A 20,320-nucleotide genomic window follows, 5' to 3' on the forward strand; every position below is an offset into this window, starting at 1 on the left:
CTCTGCAAAAATGTTTGAGCCTATGGTCTCAAGATCTAATGATCTCAAACCTAGGTGAGTGTTGCTGGGAACTAATTTAAATCAGTACGGTGTCAGATTTTTTCTTCCTTTTGTTTTTACAGATAACCAGGCAGCAGTTGTGTCAGCTCTAGCTGCATGTCTAGGTGTGGTCAAGGATGCTTTGGAAGAGATGGAACATGTAAGGAAGGCCCTAAGCCTTTGAAAAACCTGCAGTGATGGGTTGCAGTGATGGAATACGGGAATGGTTTTATACACAGGCTCTGATTTGAATTGGATTTGATATGAGCTAGCTTATTGTGTTACCTGGATCTTAATGAGTTTTTAAACCCAAGTCTGATCCTGCTACCTTATATATGGTTTTTATGAGGCCATGTCCTTGAATGTGGGTGGGTGGTTCTAGGCTGATGTAAGAATGGGACTCTCTGCCAGATTCTTGCTTCTCACTGTTGAATTGGAGCAAGGGGTTGTTTTTTCTTAAACTGATCCCATTAGGATTAACAAAATTGGGCAACTGAGATGCTGGTGCAAGAGAGATTCCTCCATAAATTATTTGTATGATTTCTAGATAATGTTTTCTCTTTTTTGCTGGGTACTCTTGGAATGGATGTTAGGCCCTGGATTTTCAATGCATCTGTGTTCTCAGGCTCTGGTGGAAGGGCGAGACCCCTACAGTGACATCATGGAAGATGAGGAGCTGGGCTTTCGGGGCAACAGAGATACCTACTGGTCAGAAGCTGACCGGAAGCTGCTTGGCCCCTGCATGGGATTAATGAAGGCTTCCAAAGCTTGCTTGAAGAAGGTCTTGGGTGTAGTGAAGGCTCATGGAAAAGCTGACTCTTCAGAGCAGATCGCTCAGCTGGATGACCTTGCAGACATTGCTAATGAGATCAGTCCAAGGTAAGCAGGTCTCTCCCCTTGTTGCTTTCTGCTCCAGAGCAGTCCCTGTGTTTCCTGAGGTCTAGAGAGTGGATCAGGAAAACCTATATGACATTGAATCTGTGAGCTAGTGGTGGAAGCAGCTGTGTGTGAAGACACTATTATGGCATAGACTGTTGAGAGATATGCAGATTAGGAAAGGAACGTGTTCTGCACCTTGAGGTAGTGCTGTGACTGTGAGTGGGGATGAGATGGGAGTGGGCACCGAAGCCTGAGAAGGCAGTGAAAAGCATCCTATTGGTTTAACTGATGTCTCATTGTCACGCTCTGCAGTTCCAGACTTACACTTAGGGTGGGTGTAGGCTTTGACCAAGGATCTATAAGTTGTGCTATCAAGGACTTTTCTTCAGTGGTGACTTCCCTCTCTTCTATTCTAGTGTTGATGAGCTGGCACTGAGCATGTATCCACCTATGAACCAGCTGGCTGTGCGACTCAATGTAAGTATCTGCAGCCTGCATTCAAATCGAATTGGAGGGATTATGTGTCTGGTGGGTGTCAGTCACTGTATCAGTAACAGTTCTTAGGGATGAGGAGTCCTCTGGTTCTTATACGTTTAGTTTCCTTGAGGTGGAAATGTGTTTCTCTTCTTTACTTCTTCAGGGAAGAGCATGGCCACTCTAGGGTTGACTCTGAGTTATAATCCATAGAGATGTCCAGTGACAGTATCTCAGGCAAGTGGGATCTAAGGCTGCCAGTGTGTTCCATGTCTACTTTCTTCCCTCTGTCGGGTAGATTTACTCAAATGAAGTGATCTAAATTAAAACTATAAAATAAAAATTTTTACAGTGAGCATGATCAAGCACTGGAGGAGGTTGCTCAGAGAAGCATTGGAATCTCCATCTTTGGAGATTTTCAAAACTTGGCAAGGCTCTGAGCAACCTGACTAAACTTTGAGGTAGGCCTTGCTTTGAGTGGGAGATTGGACTAGGTGACCTCCAGAGGCCCTTTCCAACCTAAATTAAGTGTATACCTTCCCATATCTGAAAGTCTTTATTCTGACTCTTAGTTCTCATTTCTTGCATTTGGCCAGTGCGTTGATCTTTTGGTACAAAATATTAAACATTGCTTAATATCAAATTGCATTGCAAACAGTCACTTATGACTTCATGTCTTAATTCCAGTTACCGATTTCTCACAGGCTTATCTTTTTAAGAAGAAAGCATTTTAATATTTGGCTTTTTTTTAAAGTCTTTTTTTTTTTTTTTTTAACTTGTCCTAGCCAGCAGTAGGTTGGGAGACACTCCCAGCATGGCAATGTTAGCTTCCTCCTGCATCAGGGTCTGCAGCAGTTTTACTCATTCTTGACTGTATCGAACACTCCTACATGCCTCTTTCTTTTCCGATACTGCTGGGCCCCTTCTTCCCATGTATGGTTCACTCATTTCCCTTTTGTTTCTTTCTAGGCTGCTAAATTGGCGTCAGTATTAAAGAAAGTCTTAGAGATTACAAAGTGAGTATGAGTTACAGTTCTCAAGTGTGTGTTCCCTGATACGAAAGCTGATATCATTCTGCCTCTTGTCAAGGATGACTCATTTCTAAATAGTGAATGCTTGTATTTTGGCATGTTATCTGGAAGGAAAGAGATGGGAATAGGAAGAGGATGGTAGGAATAAAAGTGGTCCCTGCTGAAGACAAGAGTATCAGGGTTTGTGATTAGAGACATGAATGTGGCTTCTTCCTTGCTCAAAGCACTCTGTGAGGCACAGCAGTGTTGTTTTATTGCTGTTGTAATTCAGCACTTTGCAACAGCCATGTGGTGTGGGGGTTTCTCTAGTCTACAGGTGCACAGGTATAAGGCACCTAGGAGACTTTCCTAATGTATTTCCTCTACTTTTGCAGAACAAGCCATGTATGTCTGCCATCAGAGGAAGGCTGGGTGCAGTTTCTCACTGGTGCAGTAGATCACAACATGGACAAAATCAAGAACTTCACACAGGGTGAACTTTAGCTCTCCTATGTCAACGTGTTGCTGCCACTGGCTCTGGCATATGCTTTCCCAGTGAATCTGTCTGGCCGTTTTCTAGCTATAGGAGAATGATGAGGACAGTTCTTTTAGGGGAGAACTTTACTGTCTCTTGGCAGAAGTTTCTTAAGTTTCCCAGGGAGGAAGTCACCCTTTGCTATCGCAAAAGCTGTAACTTTTGCTTGGACTCCTGGAATGATGCAATGCTGCATCTTAATGCTGTGAATGTGCCCCATTCTTCAGATGTTACAGCTACCATGGGGTACAAAGAGCAATAAAATGTTAGATTTGCATGGGTGACTTCATCTGTTTTCATGTGGCAGGATATACACAGAAGGAAAGGCTCTTGCTTCTTTTGCAAGCCAACAAATGAACCATTAAAATAAATGCAGCAGTGTTCCTGCTTCTTTTCAAACCGTAGGGAAGAATGAATGATCTCTCTTCTATTCCCTGAGAAAGCAGTGGAAATATTATTTACTGCTTTACCAACTTCAAGGACCTGTAGGAATAAGTGCATCTCTAGAAAAATGCAACATCTGTCATCACCTTAAAGTTCTAAGTTATCCTTTTTGCCATGGGTAGGAAAAGAATTGACTATGTGGTGGTGGGTTCAGCAAGTATGCATGGTGTGAAACACAGCGTCTGCTTGAACAGTTTGCCCGTCTTTGTCACAGTAAGGTTCAACTTACAAGACCTGAGAGCAGGCATAGTGGCAGATGGGGGAGAGTTGAGTTTGTACAAATGATTAAAGTCAAGCATGGTTTTAAGTATACCTTTAATTAAACTGTTAACATCTATGCTTGTCTACTTTCTAGTAAGTTTCTTTTATGGAGAGAGCCTACCTTAAGCTCATGGCACAGATTGTGACCATCCTTTTAAAAAGGGGACAGCAGGACCTGTTCTGAGTTGGGTGTCAGGCAGCTACAATGTTGATACTTTTGTAGCTCTTCAAGTTCTGGAGTTGAATGCAGTCCAGATGTGCAGTGAGTCTTCTGGGCCCTGCTTGGGTGGGGGTGAAAGGGATATGCAGCTGTTGAGTGCTTGTAGGCTGCACAGAGCCCAGCCTGAAAGGCAAGGAGAGGAGATGATACAGGAAGCATAGCTCTTCATATTTCTAGTTCCCAGGGCCTGGGAGATGCATTTGCTAGACATGAGTGTGATGCCCAACCAAAAAAAAAAAAAAAAAAAAAAGCTGTCATTTAAGCTACCACATTGGAATTCTGATCTGACAGCAATTTGGGAAGGAGTTATGGCAGGAGGGTTGAACCTCCCATGGAGGCACCTAGGATTACTTTGTCCTAATGCAGTTTCTTGAGAGAAATGTTGTTGCTTTTTCATGTGGAGAAGAGCATGCCTCTTTTGGTGACTCTTGGCTAAGTCAGGTTTGCCTGGTTCTCCAGCAGAGAAAGGGAAGAGACTGTTAAAACCATAGCCAGGGACTGTTCTTATTGCTGGCTGTGGGTAATGGGTGGAAATGTATGTCACAGCATGGTTTTACCTCACTTACAGGTGTTCAAGTGGCTAGAGAAACAGCAAGTAATTTCTAAATTGTATGGCTTAGTTCAGTGGCCTGTAACTGTCTTATTTAATGTGCATATCTGCCTAGTTCTTAGTTTTGTGGCACTTTCTTGTTATGCTTTATGTTGGCGGGGGGTTTCCCTTCAGCTGTCTAGGACTTTGGGGCTGGAGCTTTCACAAATGTCATACTAGCTTCAACTTCTGTATTAAACACCTGTTTAAAGTTCTGGTCTCTGCCTTTTCTCTTTTTCAGTGTGACTGAAATCTCCCGCATTATCTGTAAGTAATGAAGGGAATGCCTGTGGCTTTTAGCTATAGTGGTCTCTTCCTGCCACCTTGTTGCCTGTTTATTTTGGGGGACAACCTTTCCTGTGCAGGGGTTTCTAGTCTGTATTGTGTCTATTTTTCCATTTATCATTCTTAGATCAGTCAGTTGGCATTCACCTGTACTTCCTCTGTCTGTAAATGAGTCCTCGCCCTGCAACCAGTATGACACACTTCTCCAGGCGTTCGGTGAGAGGGTTCAGGAAACTGATCTCTGCTGTGGTTGACTGGTACTGTACTATGTTTTCTGGAAACTGTTGAGAGAAGGGAATGAGTCGGATCTGAGAGAAGGAAAGAGAAGCTTCTAAGATTAAAAAGGAGAGAAGTGCTTTTTTTGTGGCAAAGGTCTCAGCCTGGGCTGCCGGTTGCCAGAAGAGGCAAATTCCAGATTGCTGCCTTCTGAACTACAGCCCAGAACTACTGGGCTCTGTGGTTTCCTACTGCAGCCTCTGACTTCCAGACTGGGGAATGAATTAGGAGTCATCAGGATTTCCCTATACTCACACATGGACAAGGTAGAAGTAGGAGTACTGTATGCAACAGTGCAGCCCAACGCACCTCTTCCCAAACTTAAATCTTAGTGCTTTGAAAGAAAACAGCATGAGGAGAGCCACTCAGCCCAGCAGAATTTTTCTGCTCTATGAAAGCTGTTTTCTTGCTGCTGCAGTAACAGAATGACAGATTGATCTAACCTCAATAGTGAGAGGGGGGTTGCAAATGATGATCTCTTCCTGGGCAAAGTATATGTAGAAGGAGTCTTCATCTCTCAGCACAGCAGTCAGCCTAAGCAGATGGCTCTCTCCCATGTGTTTTCTGTACTGTGAGTAAGGCACAAAGACCTGCAGGGTGTTAGCTGGAATAAAGAGTAGTAAAATACAGATGACAATGCAAGTGATGGTAAGTTCAGCCTAGTCTTAGCCTGCATGGCTCCCAAAAACATTTAATGCTCAACGCTGTACCAAAAGCTGCAGCCATTTAAAAGTTAAGTGTTTCCAGCTGGATATGCAAATTCAAAATCTTTAATGTGTGCAGACTGCATGTGCTGCAGCCTCTTTTTCCTCTCCCCCCTGCCAAGATGATTTGAATCACTTGCGACCAGTTATCTAGCCAAGCTTTTGTAAGCTTATGGCTAAGTGCATTTTTTCTTAACTGTGAGAACTAGATATACTTTTCTAGCCATTCATCCAAAAGAGTCCTTACCTTCTTTGCTTTTGAGGATAAAATGAAACTCTTCCTTCCAAAGCGGGGTATTGGGCACACCATTATAATGTACAGATTGGGCCCCGAGTACCAGGTGCACGGCTTTTTCTCCACCACTGTGGTTAAACACTCTAATGGAAAGCGGGACATCCTGTCCCAGTGGCAGAGAATTCTCAGACTGGAGGTGAATAAAAAGGTTAACTGGCTCTTCAAGGGTGGTAGGAATGGAGCTAAACTCTGTTTTGCTGTTGCTGCAGGTTTTCTCAGCTTTCTTCATCTTTTTGTAGGCTTTCTCAAGTGCCTCTTTTTCCTGAAGAGACCCTGTGACAAAAAAGGGAGCACACATGTTAGTATTCTTTCCTGTTTACTAGTATAAAGAGGTAAATGCAGAAGGATGGAGGTGAATTATCCTGGCAGTGCTGTAGACAACTGTTTCTAAGAGATCAGATAGTTATACCATTGTGTTTCTGGTTGGAGCCCTTTAAGGATTTTGGCTGATGGGACATCTGGATTTGCCTGAAAGATTCTAACTTGGAAAGATTTGTCATGGTTTTTGAAGCAGTTTGCTGCTAACATCTATCAGAATAAGAGGGACAGCTGGAAATTGTAATAACTTAAGCTGCTATAGCAAGCTTTGGCAGAATTCATTGCTCGAGCGGTATTATGTTCTCCGGTGGTGTACTGCAGCTAAGGAGACACCTTATCATAGGCTGAGATGAGATGGTAGAGTTGGATCAGGAGAGCAAGCCTCACTAATAGATTCTGAAGGGGGAGTTAACTTTTTGAGAGAGGGATTTGGATAATATCTGGGAGCAGAGCACTCCTTTTCAAAGAGCTGGAATCTGAAATACAGTACAAGGGTATTGGGAGGTGAATGTAAAGAACTCTTACTTTGCAGGTAACAGAAGTCAGGAAAGAAGGTTTTTCCAAACGGGAAAGTGCCTGGTGAATAAAAGGCCTCTCCTGGCCTACTAGAGAGCTGGTTGCTGTAATTAAGGAGGACAAAAATTGGGGGTATGATCTGTACTTTCATTCTGCAGGCAGCAAGAGTAAGGTGTTCTTGTGTCATTCAGGAAGGGGAAATAATGAGAAGTGGATGAAGTTGATGCTCTGATATAGGCTTGCATTATTGTCCCTTCCTCTTCACTTGTAACTCTGGTGGGGGATGTGCTCAGCCTCTTTGCCCACCCTGTACCTTCAGGATGCCTGTAGTTGCGTGTGATATCCTCACAGCGTTCACTGCCTACACTCTTGGTGCTGATGTTATTGCCAGTGTACTTCGTGCAACCGAGAGCTGGCTTGAGGATGTCATCTGCTTTGTGTATCCAGACCTGGCACTTGGCATTTATGGCAGCAAAGAAGTAGCAGACATCATAATCCACTTCTGTTTTCCCTTCCTTGATGGCTTGAACAGGGGCTGGCCCACAGAAGGATGGGCCTGACGAGAAAAAGTGGTCAAATTAGAGTCATATGGCTTACCAACTAGGTCCATGCTGTAAGTGTAGGCCCATACTGGGAGTGTAGAAGTATTTAGGTTAGGAGGACATCAGGAAACTGTGCTGTGATGGAGCCCTAGGGCTCCCCAAGCTGTACAAACTGAACAGATTAATGATGATTAATTGCTTAAAAGTTCATAGGGCCAGTCCCTGTCTTCATGCATCCTCCCACTGGTGCTTGGGGAAGGGAGGGGTATTGAATTGCTTTATTCCACTCCCCTTTCCCCCAAGCCTATCTTTGATATATTACCTTTGCTCTTCTCCTGGCAGGTGGCATCCAGTGCCTGCCACCCACTGTACTCTGGTAGCAAGTCCCTTCGGGCCATCCAGCATTCATTCCAAACATGGAAGGTCCTGTGAGAGACACCGTCACCAGCTTATACTGGGGATTGAACGCTGAGGTATAGGAAAGTTCTAGCTGAATCACTGTCAATTAATACTCCTTTCGAAGAGCTCAGTGCATTTTGGGGAGGCCAAAGGCCGTTTTTTGACACAAATGGGGTTTCTGCAGCTGGACTGGGCTATTGTTCTTCCTTTACAGACCCTAGGAATAGGGCATTCTTGAGTTTTTGTTGCTGGGATTTCTCAAGAACAGATCAGGCAGACTGGCTCCCAGCTGAGTTGTCTCCCACCCATCTCCCTGCAGCTGTTTGCCTTTTTCTTTTTCCCTTCTCTACTTCTTAAACCTAGGCATTGTCTCAAACTCCTGCTTGGGCCATGCCATGTTTTCTCACCAGATACGGGCGCTCTTGTTGTGTGTCAACAGTATCCCATCTTCATCATAATACTCATCCACACTCAGGCTGCTGTTAGTGTTGTGAGCCCACGTGAAGCCTGTGACCACCCTGGTGGGAATTCCTAGGCACCTCAGAACTGTACAGAAGAAAGAGTCATGAATCAGATATGGCAGGATGCCCAACTCTGCTGATAAATATAGAGCCCATTTTGGTACTAGGCCTATTGGAAATGGCACCAGGTCTGCAGTCTGGGTTTTGCAAGAGGCATTGCCCCTTCAAGAAGGAAGCTATCACAGGTGCATTTAGTGAATGGTGTGTGCTGACACTCTTTTAGCCCAAAGCTAGCAATGCACTGAGTGTTGATGATAGTGTGGAGATTATGGAGGAAATGCTGAGGATCTGTCTTTTACCTAAAGATTAAGAGTTGTGTCACTGGGATCCTTGTTAATCCAGGAATTTAGGTGTATACTAGAGGTTCTGTGGACCAAATGAGATTTTTCTCAACACACATAAGTCTCTGAACCACCACTGTACCTGAGCACATGACTGCAGCAAACACCCAGCACTGCCCGTAACGGACAGGCTTGCACTGTGATGTGACCCACTGCTGGAGGATGGGGCTGCTGCCCAGCCATTTGGAAGGGGATGTCCCATCGTAGTATTTCCCTGTCCTGCATTCTGTCAAGATTCCTCTAAGCTCATCGCAGTTCAGCTTCAGGGAAGAAGGAGAGAAAGATGGATTAAGGAATTGCCTCTCTTTAGTAGATAAACCTCATCCTGTTTGATGAAGCTACTCCCAAGGCAGCTGAAACTAAAAGGATTTTTTTGTGCAAAGCATGAAAATCGTGGCTGGGCATAGCAGGTTCAAGTCTCCTGTGAGATTCATCCAGTAAGTGTGCTGTCACTGCTAAGAAACTCCTGCAGCACTATGTGTTTGCTGCATGGGTGTCAGGAAGGGCTAGAGATGGGAGGTGTTGTTTGGAACAGCGTTGGGTGGGCTTAGCTCTTTGGTCAGTGGGTTGCCATAAATTGGGAGTGAGAAGATTCTAGCCTTTGCTCTGCATTTGGGTCTTCTCTGCTAGGGTCAGGGCTGCTGTCTGCCTTCCTTACCATGGCAGCAACTGTGCGGCAGATATAGATAGGGTTCTTGCGCTGAGTGTGAGTCTTGTCTTGTTGGTGGCGTTCACCTATGTCCAGCAGTGTGAAGCAGATGTCTATAATATCCTCCTCAAACTGAAACAAGAACACATCATCTCAGAAAATCTGGCCTGAATGTTTCTTCTCAGGAGTCCCTGCAAGGGGTTGTGGCTGCACAGATTATTTCTCCCTTTCTACTGATACTCTGATATAAGTGGGCTGTGGAGGAGAGCTCCAGGCAGAGATCTGGAGGGGGAGCACAGCATGCTAAATGCAGCCCTACAGCTTTATTGAAGAAAGGTGAGAAATGCCTTAGTATGATGCTGCCTCCCCTGACTGAGAGCAATTCATGCTTTTCTCGAACATTCTCCGGGTTGGCACAGAGATAATCTGTGATCTGGTGGCACTGAAGTGGAATCTAAGCCTCATCACTGGCTGGGCCAGATAACCTTGGGCAAGTTGGAAAATCCCCTTGTCCTCACTTTACCTGTAAAATACTGTCTCCAGACAGTATTACTGAGCTCTGTAAAGTGCTTTTATATCTGTTGATGATGGGAAAGCACATAAAGCCCAGACCCAGATCGATACCTTTCTTCATAGAGGGCAGCCTGAGAAGGGTAGCTAAAATTACATATGCTGAGTTCTGGGGCTTCATACGCAGCTCCCTGTCCTTGTACACAGACAAAGATAAGGAGTGCAGAGGGCAAGTTCTTTCATCAAAGCCACCGTATGGAAATGAGTAGCATTCTATACACTCAGGAGATCTGTTCCCTTCCTTTGCTGAGAGCAAAGGCATATCAAACCAATTACCTGACTGAAGTCCCAGGGTTGTGCCAGGATTGCATTTTCAGTCCCCCCGTAGATGATACCATCTTGGTTTAGGATGTACTCCTGCCGCTGTGCCTCATTAGCCAAGAATACTTCATCATCTAGATGGGGGGAGGGGGAGGAACAAGAAGAAAGCATTCCTGGTCTCAGATGCAATTGCATCTCTGTTCCATCAGGAGATTTCACTGTGCTTAAGCCGTCCCTATCTGAGGGGAAATGTCACTGATTCTGGATCAGGCAGGAAAGAACTATTTCATTGCAGTCTCTGTCCGTCCAGTCCAAAATGTTCCTCCAGCCCTAGGCTGTTGTGCTAGTCAGCTCTTTTACTGTCCTGGCTGTTGACTTCTCTGTACCTAAGAACAATACGGTGGTCTTGATCAGACCAATTATAATTTTGGCTCATCCTTAAATCTTTATTATAGGAAATACTTTGAGGTTACCAAACACTTTTACCTTAGCAGGAGAACAGGGTGCTGACAACAGTAGGGGAGGAGTGCTGAGGCAGGCAACTTTGAGCTGTACTAGGCCCTACCTCTTTCCTGAGGTGCTGTGAGAAGCAGGGCAGGAGTAGGGGGGAACACTAGGTGAACCAGCCTCAGCATCTTCCAGCAGTGTGCTGGAGCTCAAAGCTATTTATGTGAAATGACTGAGCCCAGCCTGCCTTTACGTTGCTGATCACATACCTTTGCACCAGGGATTAAAGAGAAGGGTGAAGTTGCCCAGTAGACAGTAAGACTTGGAGGCATGTAAGAGCAGAGCATACTGGCCAATGGCAGCGTTGGCAGGTGTGTTCACAGAGATGGTCCAGGAGCGTGAGTCCTGCTCCTCTAGCGCTGCACTCCACTGCTTCTGATCTCCCAGGATGGAGATGGGAAATTCAATCTGGGTTCCATCTGCTTTTGATGGATGGGATCCTGCAGCCAAAGGCATCTAGTTATGTCTACTTCAGACATGCATCCCCACCCCCTGCAGGTTGTAGGGACCATATCTAGATCTGGGGCCACAGCTCTCCTTTTATGTGGGAGACTCTTAACCTTTTAGCAGCTTAATGCTGCTCTCTTAGCCCTTAGTGAACCTCCCTGAGGCTTGTGCTGAAGTCAAGCCTCCTTGTGTGAAAGTGGAACATGTACTTCATAGATTTGTAGAAACCAGGAAGAGCCACAGTGGTGCAGACCTGTTGCTCCTGGGATTCAGTGTCCTGTGACAAAAGCCACAGCCAAATGCTCAGATTGTGGTAGAACAAGCTGGGGGCAAATGGTGCTCCCCTCCTGAGGGGTCTCACTAGAAAACATTCTGTAACAGAAAACGTCTGTAACAGGCTAGCTGAGTTAGAACATTCCTAAACCAAAAGCCAGGAGTGAGAACAGTTCCTGTGAGTCCTCTCACATCATTGAGCTCTGAACCTGCATTGGCTACTGTGCTGGAATGTCTTTTCTAGAAAGATATCTAGCCTTGACCCTGCCTGCCAGTCCCAGCAGCAGGAGACTCTGCTCTGGCTTAGATAAAGTTCACTTGCCTCACTTCTAAATGTGGACATATCTGTCTGGCTCTAGAGGTGGCTTTTGCCACCAGCTCTGTGCTTCAGGTGGGTGGAGCACTGGAACTGTGATAGGCATGATAATGGTGTTACCTGTCTGTACTATGAGGAAGGTTCTCTTCAGCTGCTGCAGGTAGTTGTGTATAGGAGCTGTGAAGCTCACGGTAATGGTGAATGGCTGCCCCCGCCTCACCACAAGTCTTTCAGTGCTGATTTCTTCTGTGTGGTGGTTATTGTTGTTCACTGCGATATTTAAATCACATTTTTTGGTGCTCAGACCTGTAGCATGAGAAGAGAGAGTGAGCTTGGGACTGTGAGCTACTTGCTCTCTAGTCCTGAGCTCCATCCTGAGATACACAAAAACAGCTGATGTCTCCACTCAGACATTGCCCCCTTCCTGCCCAGTAACTGTAAGGGCCTTCTCTCTGAGCTTGGTTGTTCAGGTGTTAAGTGGCTAATGAGCTGCCTTTGCTTATACCTCAGCATCATTAAGTGAGCAAAGTGAATACGCAAAAGCACCTTCTACCCAGCCAAGGACATGGAACAGACCTGACCATTCAAATGATACAGAGGTTGTGGTTAGCATTGAGTGTGCACTGTGATTACACCTGGAGTCTTACACAGTGCACTCAAGGGCACCACTAGCATGCAAAGCAACTTCTTTCCGTGGGGAAACATGATTGAATTTGTGCACTGGACATGAGCTGTTGCACCCAACCAGCCATGTGCATGCAAGGTCTTCCAGCACTTACTGCACTAGGTACGTGTGATGTTCACCAACAAGCAGCAAATGGTTTAAATTTCACTGCTGGTGAAAAAACAGTGTTGCTGCATAGTCCTGGAGCTATAATGGATTGCAGCAAATCAGACACCAGTCATTCTCTATGTGCGTCACACTGGTTGGTAATCTTGCACCCAGAGATGGTATAGGAGACAGAAGAGTTACTCCTCTTCCTTCTGTCTCCTATGCATCCAGCACCAGAAGAGGGCAACGAATTGTTCACAATTTCAAGTGCCCTATTCTTATCTCCTTTCATGCTCAGTGGCCTTAACACAATCATATACTTGCACTTGTCTTCTGGTTTGATGTTCTCAATCCTTCCAGGCTTCTTGCTGAGAAGCAGATGACAACCTGGTTTCTTTCAGCCTTGGGATCATCTTAACTTCACTGATCTCTCCAGTTCCCAACTCATCAGTGAGGTCCTTGAGCCTGTGGGTTGTAACTGCTGCCCCTTATATGACATGTCCTGTCATCTGCATCCCCTCCCTGACCAAGGCTTCTCCCTTTGTTCCAGCTAAAAATATCCACATAGCATTCGCCTGCTGCATAAAGCCACCGCTCTTGTGCTAAAGCCACAGCTGCTACTTTTTGTAATTTTTGTTGGTCTGCTCTCTGCTCTTGCCTTACTTGCCTTGTCCTCTGCATTGATACCTTCTTGCATTACTGCTTGTCCCTTCTGTGTTGGTTGTGGGTGTCCCACTGAACTGTGTGCTTCATAGCATTTTTCCCATGTGAATCTTTTCATGCATAGTTTTCAGTGACTGATTCTGTTCTGGCTCTCAAGTCCCTTTACTGCTGTCCCAGGTCACAGACCTGCACCAGTTTAATCTTTACAGAGCCAACTCTGACCTCCTTTATTTTCTTCTTTCTGTGTGGTGAAAATGTCTGTCTGACTAACTTGTAGACTGGTGAGTCATATGTACTCTGGGTCCCCCTCTCCCTCATATGGCTTTTCACAGATTTTATTGTCCCTTTCTTCAAGGCTGCATAGAACCTTGATCTTCTACTTTCTTTATCGGTGAAAACACTTGGTCATCTCCCTGTTCCAATTTTGTAGTTTGCCTTACCTTACCCCCTCCCCCACATTAAGGACAGCTCTCTTGCCCTTTCTTCCAAACTCTCACAGGTCTGCCTTGGCTGCCTCTTACTGCTTTTCCCAAACTCCTCTTGGTCACCGAGACCAATTTTTGTTTGTTTTCCCTTTTTGTGCAGTCTTCTGCATGAATTGATCTCCCTCAGCCTTTATAGCACTTTCCTGGCTCCTGCCCTATAAGAAGCTCACCTCTTCTATAAGCCCCATGAACAATGTCTTGGGGCAGGGACAGTTTTTTCTTTTGTACAGACAACTGGCAAATACTTGAGGCTAATCGAGGTGGGGTTTGCTCACCTTGGCCCATGTCTGGTTCACTGGTCCTGTGGAAGTTTTCAGCTTCTGCTCGCTCTGGTGGGCAATGGCTCTTTCCTTCAGCTTTCTCTAAAAATAATCCACTTGCAAAGTTGTTTACTCAGTTTCTTTATACAGGGTGGGGCGTGATGTTGCCACCTCTCCTTCAGCTTATCTTGCTGACCTGCTGTACAGAATTTGAGAAGGACTCTTTTATCTCTCAGACCACTCTAAAGAGCAGAAGGGCTGACTTTTCCTGCCTTCATATGGGGATATGCTACAGTGGGTTGTGAAGCTTTTAAGGACAGACAGTGACAACTTCTTCAAACAGCTGGGCATCAGCAACCCCAGAAGAGGAAATGCAAATCTTAACTTGACTCTAAACAGTGCACAGAATGCACTTCAAATATTACTGTTGAAGTCAAAAAGCCAATATATCCACTACCCTTGTGCCTAATTTCAAAGAGTGGAACCACCTCAAAATGAAGAAATGTGTTAAAAGCAACAACTAATAAGTGTGAAATGTCTGTAGCATAATGCAGACTATTTAAAAACATCACACCGAAGACTTGGACTAAATACACTGTGACTCTTAAAGTTGCCGTAAAATAAAAGGAAGGTCGCTGCATGGATAAATAATCGGTCAAAGGGCAGGAAACAAGGCAGCAGAAATAAACAGTTTTCACTGTGGAGAGAGTCACTAGTAATTTTGCAGAAATCTGTGATCTTTCACAAATTCATAAATAGTCTTAGAAACCCATTAAAAAAAAAGAGGTGGCAAAGCTTGCTCAATTATCCTGAGTAGTAAAGATGAGGGAGGCAGCTTTGAAAAAGTTGTAGAGGAATCTTTGTTTTTTGAATGTCTAAGCCATAAAACAGCAAGCAGAGATCAGTGTAGACACATGTAAAATAGGAAAAAGGGACCCTAATCTTACATAAACGGTGATGCGTTCAGTGGTAACTGTAGCCGTGCCAGGATGAGATTTTGAACTTATACTAGATAGCCATTGCAAAATCTGGCCCAGCGAGCTTGGAGTTTTTCTTATTGTCTGCATATTAAACTTTACAACTGTTTACTCTGTGTGTCAGTTCAGCTAAATGCAAACTCTCTTAGTTTTAGTAATTTACAGCATAGCCTTAATTGTAAAAATTTGCTTTCATTGCTTTGATTTTTATTAGTAAGCATGGAGGTCACCAGATTTGCAAAAATCAAGAAACAATATAAACAAAATGGGGAGATGGCCCCCAAAAAAAATTCTGTGAGATTTTTGTCGACAAATTCTTATATATCAATTATATATGATTTTAATCTGTATTTTGGACTTGATTTTTATAAAAAAGAAATAAACAGTATATAATCATTGATTCATGCTCTTTCAGTGTATTAAATTGTCTAAACATAAGCCAACTGATCATTTCCAAGCCTCTAGTTTTCTTGCATAATCAGTCATTCCAAATGCACTTTTGCAGAATATGTGTTTATGTACCTCCTATCTTGGTTTAAATACAGTCAAGTATTTACCCTATCACCATTCCCTTGTAATGGCTGTGTATATTGATAGTGCCATCTCTTGGTCAAATTGGCAACTGCAAGTAATGATTGCTAAGTTGGATACACTGTTGAATACTTTGTAAGCTGTGAACAGAGAACTATTTATTGTCCCTTTGTATCTTTCATTACACCAAAAAGGGGCTAAAAAGGAAATCTGTTGAAAGTCTTAACAAACACAGGAGTCTTCTATATGCAGTGCTCAAGTGCTTTTAGTGCCCTTCCATCTGGTGAAAATTTTCAGTTCTAACTTAGATATTTGAGATTTCCCATCTGAGATGTCAGAGAAAGAAAAGGAATTGGCCATTACAGAGGTCAAAACACTCAGCAGGAGGAAGTGCTGAGATTATCTACTTGTGAATTGCCTCTCTTTTTCTCTGAAACGTGGGGTTCTCATATTTTGTTTTCTTTAATTTTTGTCAGTTCATTCATCTGTGAGTTCAAAAGCCATTCGTTCCTGATTCAATACATGTTCCGTAAAGGCAAGCCCATAACACTGTCTGTATAACTGATGGTACTAAAATGCTGCAGCTGCTTCTTTATCTTGTAAATGTAACTGCACTGTCAAAAAGTTAGATTTGGACTGGTTCAGCTATTTTGCTGTATGCAACCAACAATTTGCATCTCTCTATACAGGCTCTCTGAACTTTTAAATATGTTAATAGATATTTCCAAAGTGTACATAGAAGTATTTTTGTTCCTAATATTTTGGTGGTAAAAAGGTGGTTACACCAACACTTTGGAGTAACATTTCTTCTATACATCTGGTGTAACTGTACTCAGAGTTGTGTATGTAAGTTCCCCTCCTCTGCTCCTCGTTGCCTAGCTTCAATGCAATGCTTTCTGCTGACAGTGATATATTCTGTGTCAGGAGGTGGGGAGGTGAACAGTCCTTCAGATACAGTGACAGGTAGCTCTACCGTATGCATTCTCCAGAGGTTTTGCCCTAAGATGCTGCAGCAAAGTTCAGGCCCTTCAGAAGAATAATATTTTTAGTCTGAACTGTAAAGTGCAAATTCATTAATCTTTTAACTTATTTTGTCTTACAGATTTGTTTTAAGGATGGTTCTTCTTTATGTGCTTTTCACATAGTGATTGCTTCTGTGTTTCTGGCTCCAAAAAGAGAAAACACTTTCAGCAGGAACTAGTGGCCTTTGTTGGAGCTCCAGGAACAGCATGTGTTACAACATTCTTTTGAAATTGCTGTGTTTGGTTCTCCCCTGCAAAATCAACCTTTCCAGTCAGCCCTTCACATTGAGCTCTCCAGTTCAGATTGGTACCAGGTTTATTATTCAAGCTTCCTATTCAAGCAGTCTAAGCAAGTAGCCTACCACTTGCACTGAGAGCTCACGCTCTCCTTTATTACAATATGTATTCTACTCCATTGTATTCCGCTCCATTGTACAGTACACTTGCCATTTGTCAACGTAATTTGCTTGTGCATTTAACACACGTAAATAATGCTTCTGATATGTATCACTGTTTGTAAAACTATAATTTTAGCCAGACCAGCACTCTGCTTATGCTAATTTCAACCTCTGCATTCAAAACTGCAGTATCATTAACACCAGCATTAGCACGTTTAACATCATGTGCACAAGATCCACGAGACCAGCTGTATGAAATCCCTTCTTCGTTGTAATGATTCAATAATAGTTAATATTCACTCGGCCACAATTAACCAAGCCCAAACCTGTACTTGTCTCTAAACTTCAGCAAAAGTATGTACAACTTGCCAGACTGGATCAGAACAAATGTTCCTCCAGTCCGATGTCTTGTCTCTGACAGTACATAACACGATGCTTCAGAAGAATGTGCACGAGCCTGACCCTAGCAAATAAAGCATTATCTCATATGAGATGATTTTCAAGATCGAGTATGTCATGATATACAGGATTTAATTTCACTATGAGTACTTGTTAATTATAAATGTTCTTTATAGTAGTTCCCTCCTGTCTGCTTTCCAGTTTAACATCTCATTAAGTGGGAATCATAGAAACACGTGGTGCTGTAATTCCAGCTGAGTTGTCTCTTTATGCTGAGATCTCTTTCTTCACTTGATGCTGTTGATGTAAAACTCTGCATGGTGTGTAAGTAAGAATTGCATTTCCACTGTGTGTTTACCAAGATCAATTTCACTGATTGTTGTATTGTCACCTGTTTTTTCTTGCTGGGCCTGTCTGAAGTGCCTCATAGTTTTTTGGCCCTGAGTAATTTAAATGGCTTTGTGTCATGAGTGAATTTTGCACCCTTTTTGCACTCACTTCTTGCATTGCTTCTTCTGAATGACTTCATCCAAGTCCTTTGCGAGTCTAGAGAAGTGTTGTTGTTACTTTTCTGTATCCACTACATCCCTGACATGCTCACAGAAGTCTAAAGGAAAAGTGATGCATAGTATCCTTTGAAGTATCCATCCTGCCCAGATCATACTGTATTATCTTGATAGTTTTTTGTGATTCTTGTTGTTTTACAGGTCCAAACATATATCTGTAAAAGTCTGCATTATCCTTATTATCCTTAAAAATAGCAGCTTAAAATGTTACAGTAGCATCATTAATAACTGGGTCGCTTTCTGAGTGTGGTGATCAAAAATATGGATAGCTAAGTTTCCCTTTTTTGGTGTCAGCATTTCCAGCTCTGACATGGCACATCAATGAATTAGATGTGAATTTTACTCTTCAGTGGAATTTCTTGTCTCTTTTGAGCAACAAGAAATGCTTACACTGTGCCTTTTGTTCTGTCTTTTATAGTGAGCAGCATCTTCCACGTTCAGTACATGAGTGTGATAGATACTAAGTGCTAAAGCAATGCAAATTAGGTGGCAGCCAAAACATCCAAGTGCTTTGAAACTACCAGCTATGGCTATTTCTGATTTTTCTTTTTTTTAAGTGGAAAAGGGTAAACATTTAATTGATTGCCTGAATCAAGGTCCTAGAAGCTTAGATCAAGAGAACAGTGTGGTGGGGAGAAACTTTCACCATCCCAATGACCTTGATGCTAATGTCTTTCAAGACTTATACTATAAAGTCTTGAAAGTATGACTGGGTCATTTCAGCTAGCACTTGCTTGATATTTTTGAGTGATCAGAATGGAATGAGGGCTGGGTCAGCCTCTTGTGTGTTTTCAGTCTTAAACCACATATTTGTAAAGAAAATGCTGATAATTAGCCAGATTTTATTTCACCAACTCCTATTGACTTCTGACTAAGGGCTGTGTGAAGATTGTAGGCTTGGCAAAAGGTATTTAAATCCTTCCTTGGGCACTTAAACGTTTTTCTCTGGAACAATCATTATGTTAATTGAACACTTGTCTCACATCTGGCACAGGAAGAATGTGTATTTTATGTATATGACAGTGGCCAGATCAGTCTGCATTTTAATACTGAGACTGAACTGCATGTGGTTGCTGAGGGCTGACACCCTGACAACTCACCAGTCCCGAGTGTTGCAAAGCACAACCTTTAGGGTTGATTTTTCTTTGAACAGGAGGCTTCCTTTAAAAATAGTTAATTCAAATGAGACTGTGTCTAGCTCTTGTGGCAAACAATGTGTCTCAACTCATTTCTTGGATTGTATTTTAAAAGAAATACCTAAGGAATTTGAATGGCATGGCTATACTGTGCGTTAAATGTAGTGATAGTCTGCATTCTTGCAAGATTGAATGATATTTTGTGAATACAATCACTACCTCAAGGTCTTTTCTGAGGCTTTAGAAAAGAGTGGGATACCCTGGCTTTCCAAACCCCTGAAAGACTTAATTAATGGGCACAAACCTACATATTCCCCTCTCCTTTGCCTGGAGAAATCTGAATTCCTCTGTGTGTGTGTGTGTGTGTGTGTGTGTGTGTGTGTGTGTGTGTGTTTGCTCTTTACAGTCTTCATTCCAGTCTCTCTGGGTTGACTAGTTCTGACAAGGTTCAGAATCCATTGTAAGGATATATGTGGGTGGCAAAACATTGTAATTGATGTAATAAAACTAGAGTTCACATGTTTTGAAAATTTTGCTGGCTTTAAATCAAAGAAATTTAAATGAGAACTCAGTTTAATCTGCATCACAGAGTCAGTCTGACACATATTTCTGGGGGCAGTTGAGACTGCATTCCTTTGCAGTGCTAGATGTTGCCAGGAGGAAAGGGACAAATTGTCTCTTAGAAACAGTCAAGTCTTTGCTATTTTGGTTTGTTAAACTCTTCAAGGCATGGACACATTGCTGGGATTTAGATACCAGTGCCATAATGTCTTCCTCACAGGGGAGGATGATGACCTACTTTAAGCAGCTTTGTGGAATGAGGATGTATGACTGTTAACTGTGAATTTTCGTACATCCTTCTGGTCATATGTCATGTCTGAGCCTTCTCTTCTGATCTTCTGCTTTCTGAGCGTTTCTGAAAGTATTACAAAGTATCTGACTTTTAGACAGAAAAATCAGTCTTATTTTTCAGTCTGCTTGGTGATATATGCATGCGAGGAAACAGGTGGAACTTTCTCTGACATGAATTGGGAGGGTAGATATGATGGTTTTGTAAGATACAGATAAAGGGTTGGGTGAAGTGTTTGACAGCAGGTATGGGTAGGTAAAAACCTTGAAGGTAGTGCCAGTAGAGTACAAAAATACATGTCATAGGCTGCTTTTTCTCACGTAGTCTCTTAGGCAAATTTGGCTGATCCTCCACATTTTATAGCAAGAATTTTCTGACTTGGAGCCAAGTAAAAACATCCAACCCCTCTCCCCAGCCCCATCCTCCCAAATTTTATCAAAGTGCATTATTCCAAAATAATTAGGATCAAGGCATTAACTGATTACCTTTGGTTGGTTATGTTGGTTATGGTTTGTGATCACTACTACACTCTATTAGTCCTGGAATAGATTCAGGCTAATAGAGGATGAGATTACAAAGCCAGAGAACAT

General features: G+C 43.1%; 2 protein-coding genes across 10 annotated transcripts in view; one reads left to right on the forward strand and one right to left on the reverse strand.

Moving 5' to 3' along the window:
• CCNDBP1 (cyclin D1 binding protein 1) overlaps nt 1-20,320 on the forward strand; it is a 33,953-nt gene that overhangs the window by 4,013 nt on the left and 9,620 nt on the right. Inside the window, exons 7-12 of one of the 8 annotated variants that reach the window (XR_010886040.1) lie at nt 123-199; nt 665-918; nt 1,335-1,395; nt 1,559-1,629; nt 2,362-2,408; nt 2,798-2,821. Coding sequence is in view for 7 of the 8 variants with exons in the window: in XM_067307990.1 (XP_067164091.1) it covers nt 123-199; nt 665-918; nt 1,335-1,395; nt 2,362-2,408; nt 2,798-2,895; nt 14,002-14,156 (692 nt within the window). In the remaining variant the exon portion in view is untranslated. Of the gene's footprint in view, nt 1-122; nt 200-664; nt 919-1,334; nt 1,396-1,558; nt 1,630-2,361; nt 2,409-2,797; nt 3,037-4,692; nt 4,878-14,001; nt 15,227-16,461; nt 17,283-20,320 lie in introns of those variants that run through there. The other 7 variants (XM_067307997.1, XM_067307991.1, XM_067307994.1 and 4 more) reach the window with 7 other exon arrangements.
• On the reverse strand, nt 3,680-13,995 carry LOC106497589 (protein 4.2-like). Of its 2 annotated transcripts, none has more exons than XM_013958558.2 (13): nt 13,867-13,995; nt 11,792-11,977; nt 10,845-11,075; nt 10,144-10,262; nt 9,307-9,429; nt 8,731-8,908; nt 8,194-8,332; nt 7,710-7,813; nt 7,159-7,401; nt 5,964-6,284; nt 5,456-5,616; nt 4,884-5,017; nt 3,680-3,985 (listed from the first exon to the last, which is right to left on the reverse strand). In XM_013958558.2, the coding sequence occupies exons 1-13, from the start codon at nt 13,874-13,876 to the stop codon at nt 3,835-3,837; spliced, it is 2,100 nt and encodes a 699-aa protein (XP_013814012.2). In that variant the 5' UTR covers nt 13,877-13,995; the 3' UTR covers nt 3,680-3,834. The 2 variants fall into 2 exon arrangements, with proteins under 2 accessions (XP_013814012.2, XP_067164090.1); XM_067307989.1 differs by having other exon boundaries at nt 4,884-5,044.

This window comes from Apteryx mantelli, chromosome 18, assembly GCF_036417845.1.
Source record: "Apteryx mantelli isolate bAptMan1 chromosome 18, bAptMan1.hap1, whole genome shotgun sequence".
In the NCBI taxonomy this organism is placed as follows: Eukaryota; Metazoa; Chordata; class Aves; order Apterygiformes; family Apterygidae; genus Apteryx; species Apteryx mantelli.

Bases quoted from the DNA above. Each gene is read 5' to 3' on its own strand.
- LOC106497589 (XM_067307989.1), bottom strand. The intron at 11,076-11,791 runs GTAACACCATTA...CTTTGGCTGCAG, and splicing joins CTTCCTCATAGTACAGACAG to GATCCCATCCATCAAAAGCA. The intron at 10,263-10,844 runs GTATGTGATCAG...CCCCCCATCTAG, and splicing joins CTTTAATCCCTGGTGCAAAG to ATGATGAAGTATTCTTGGCT.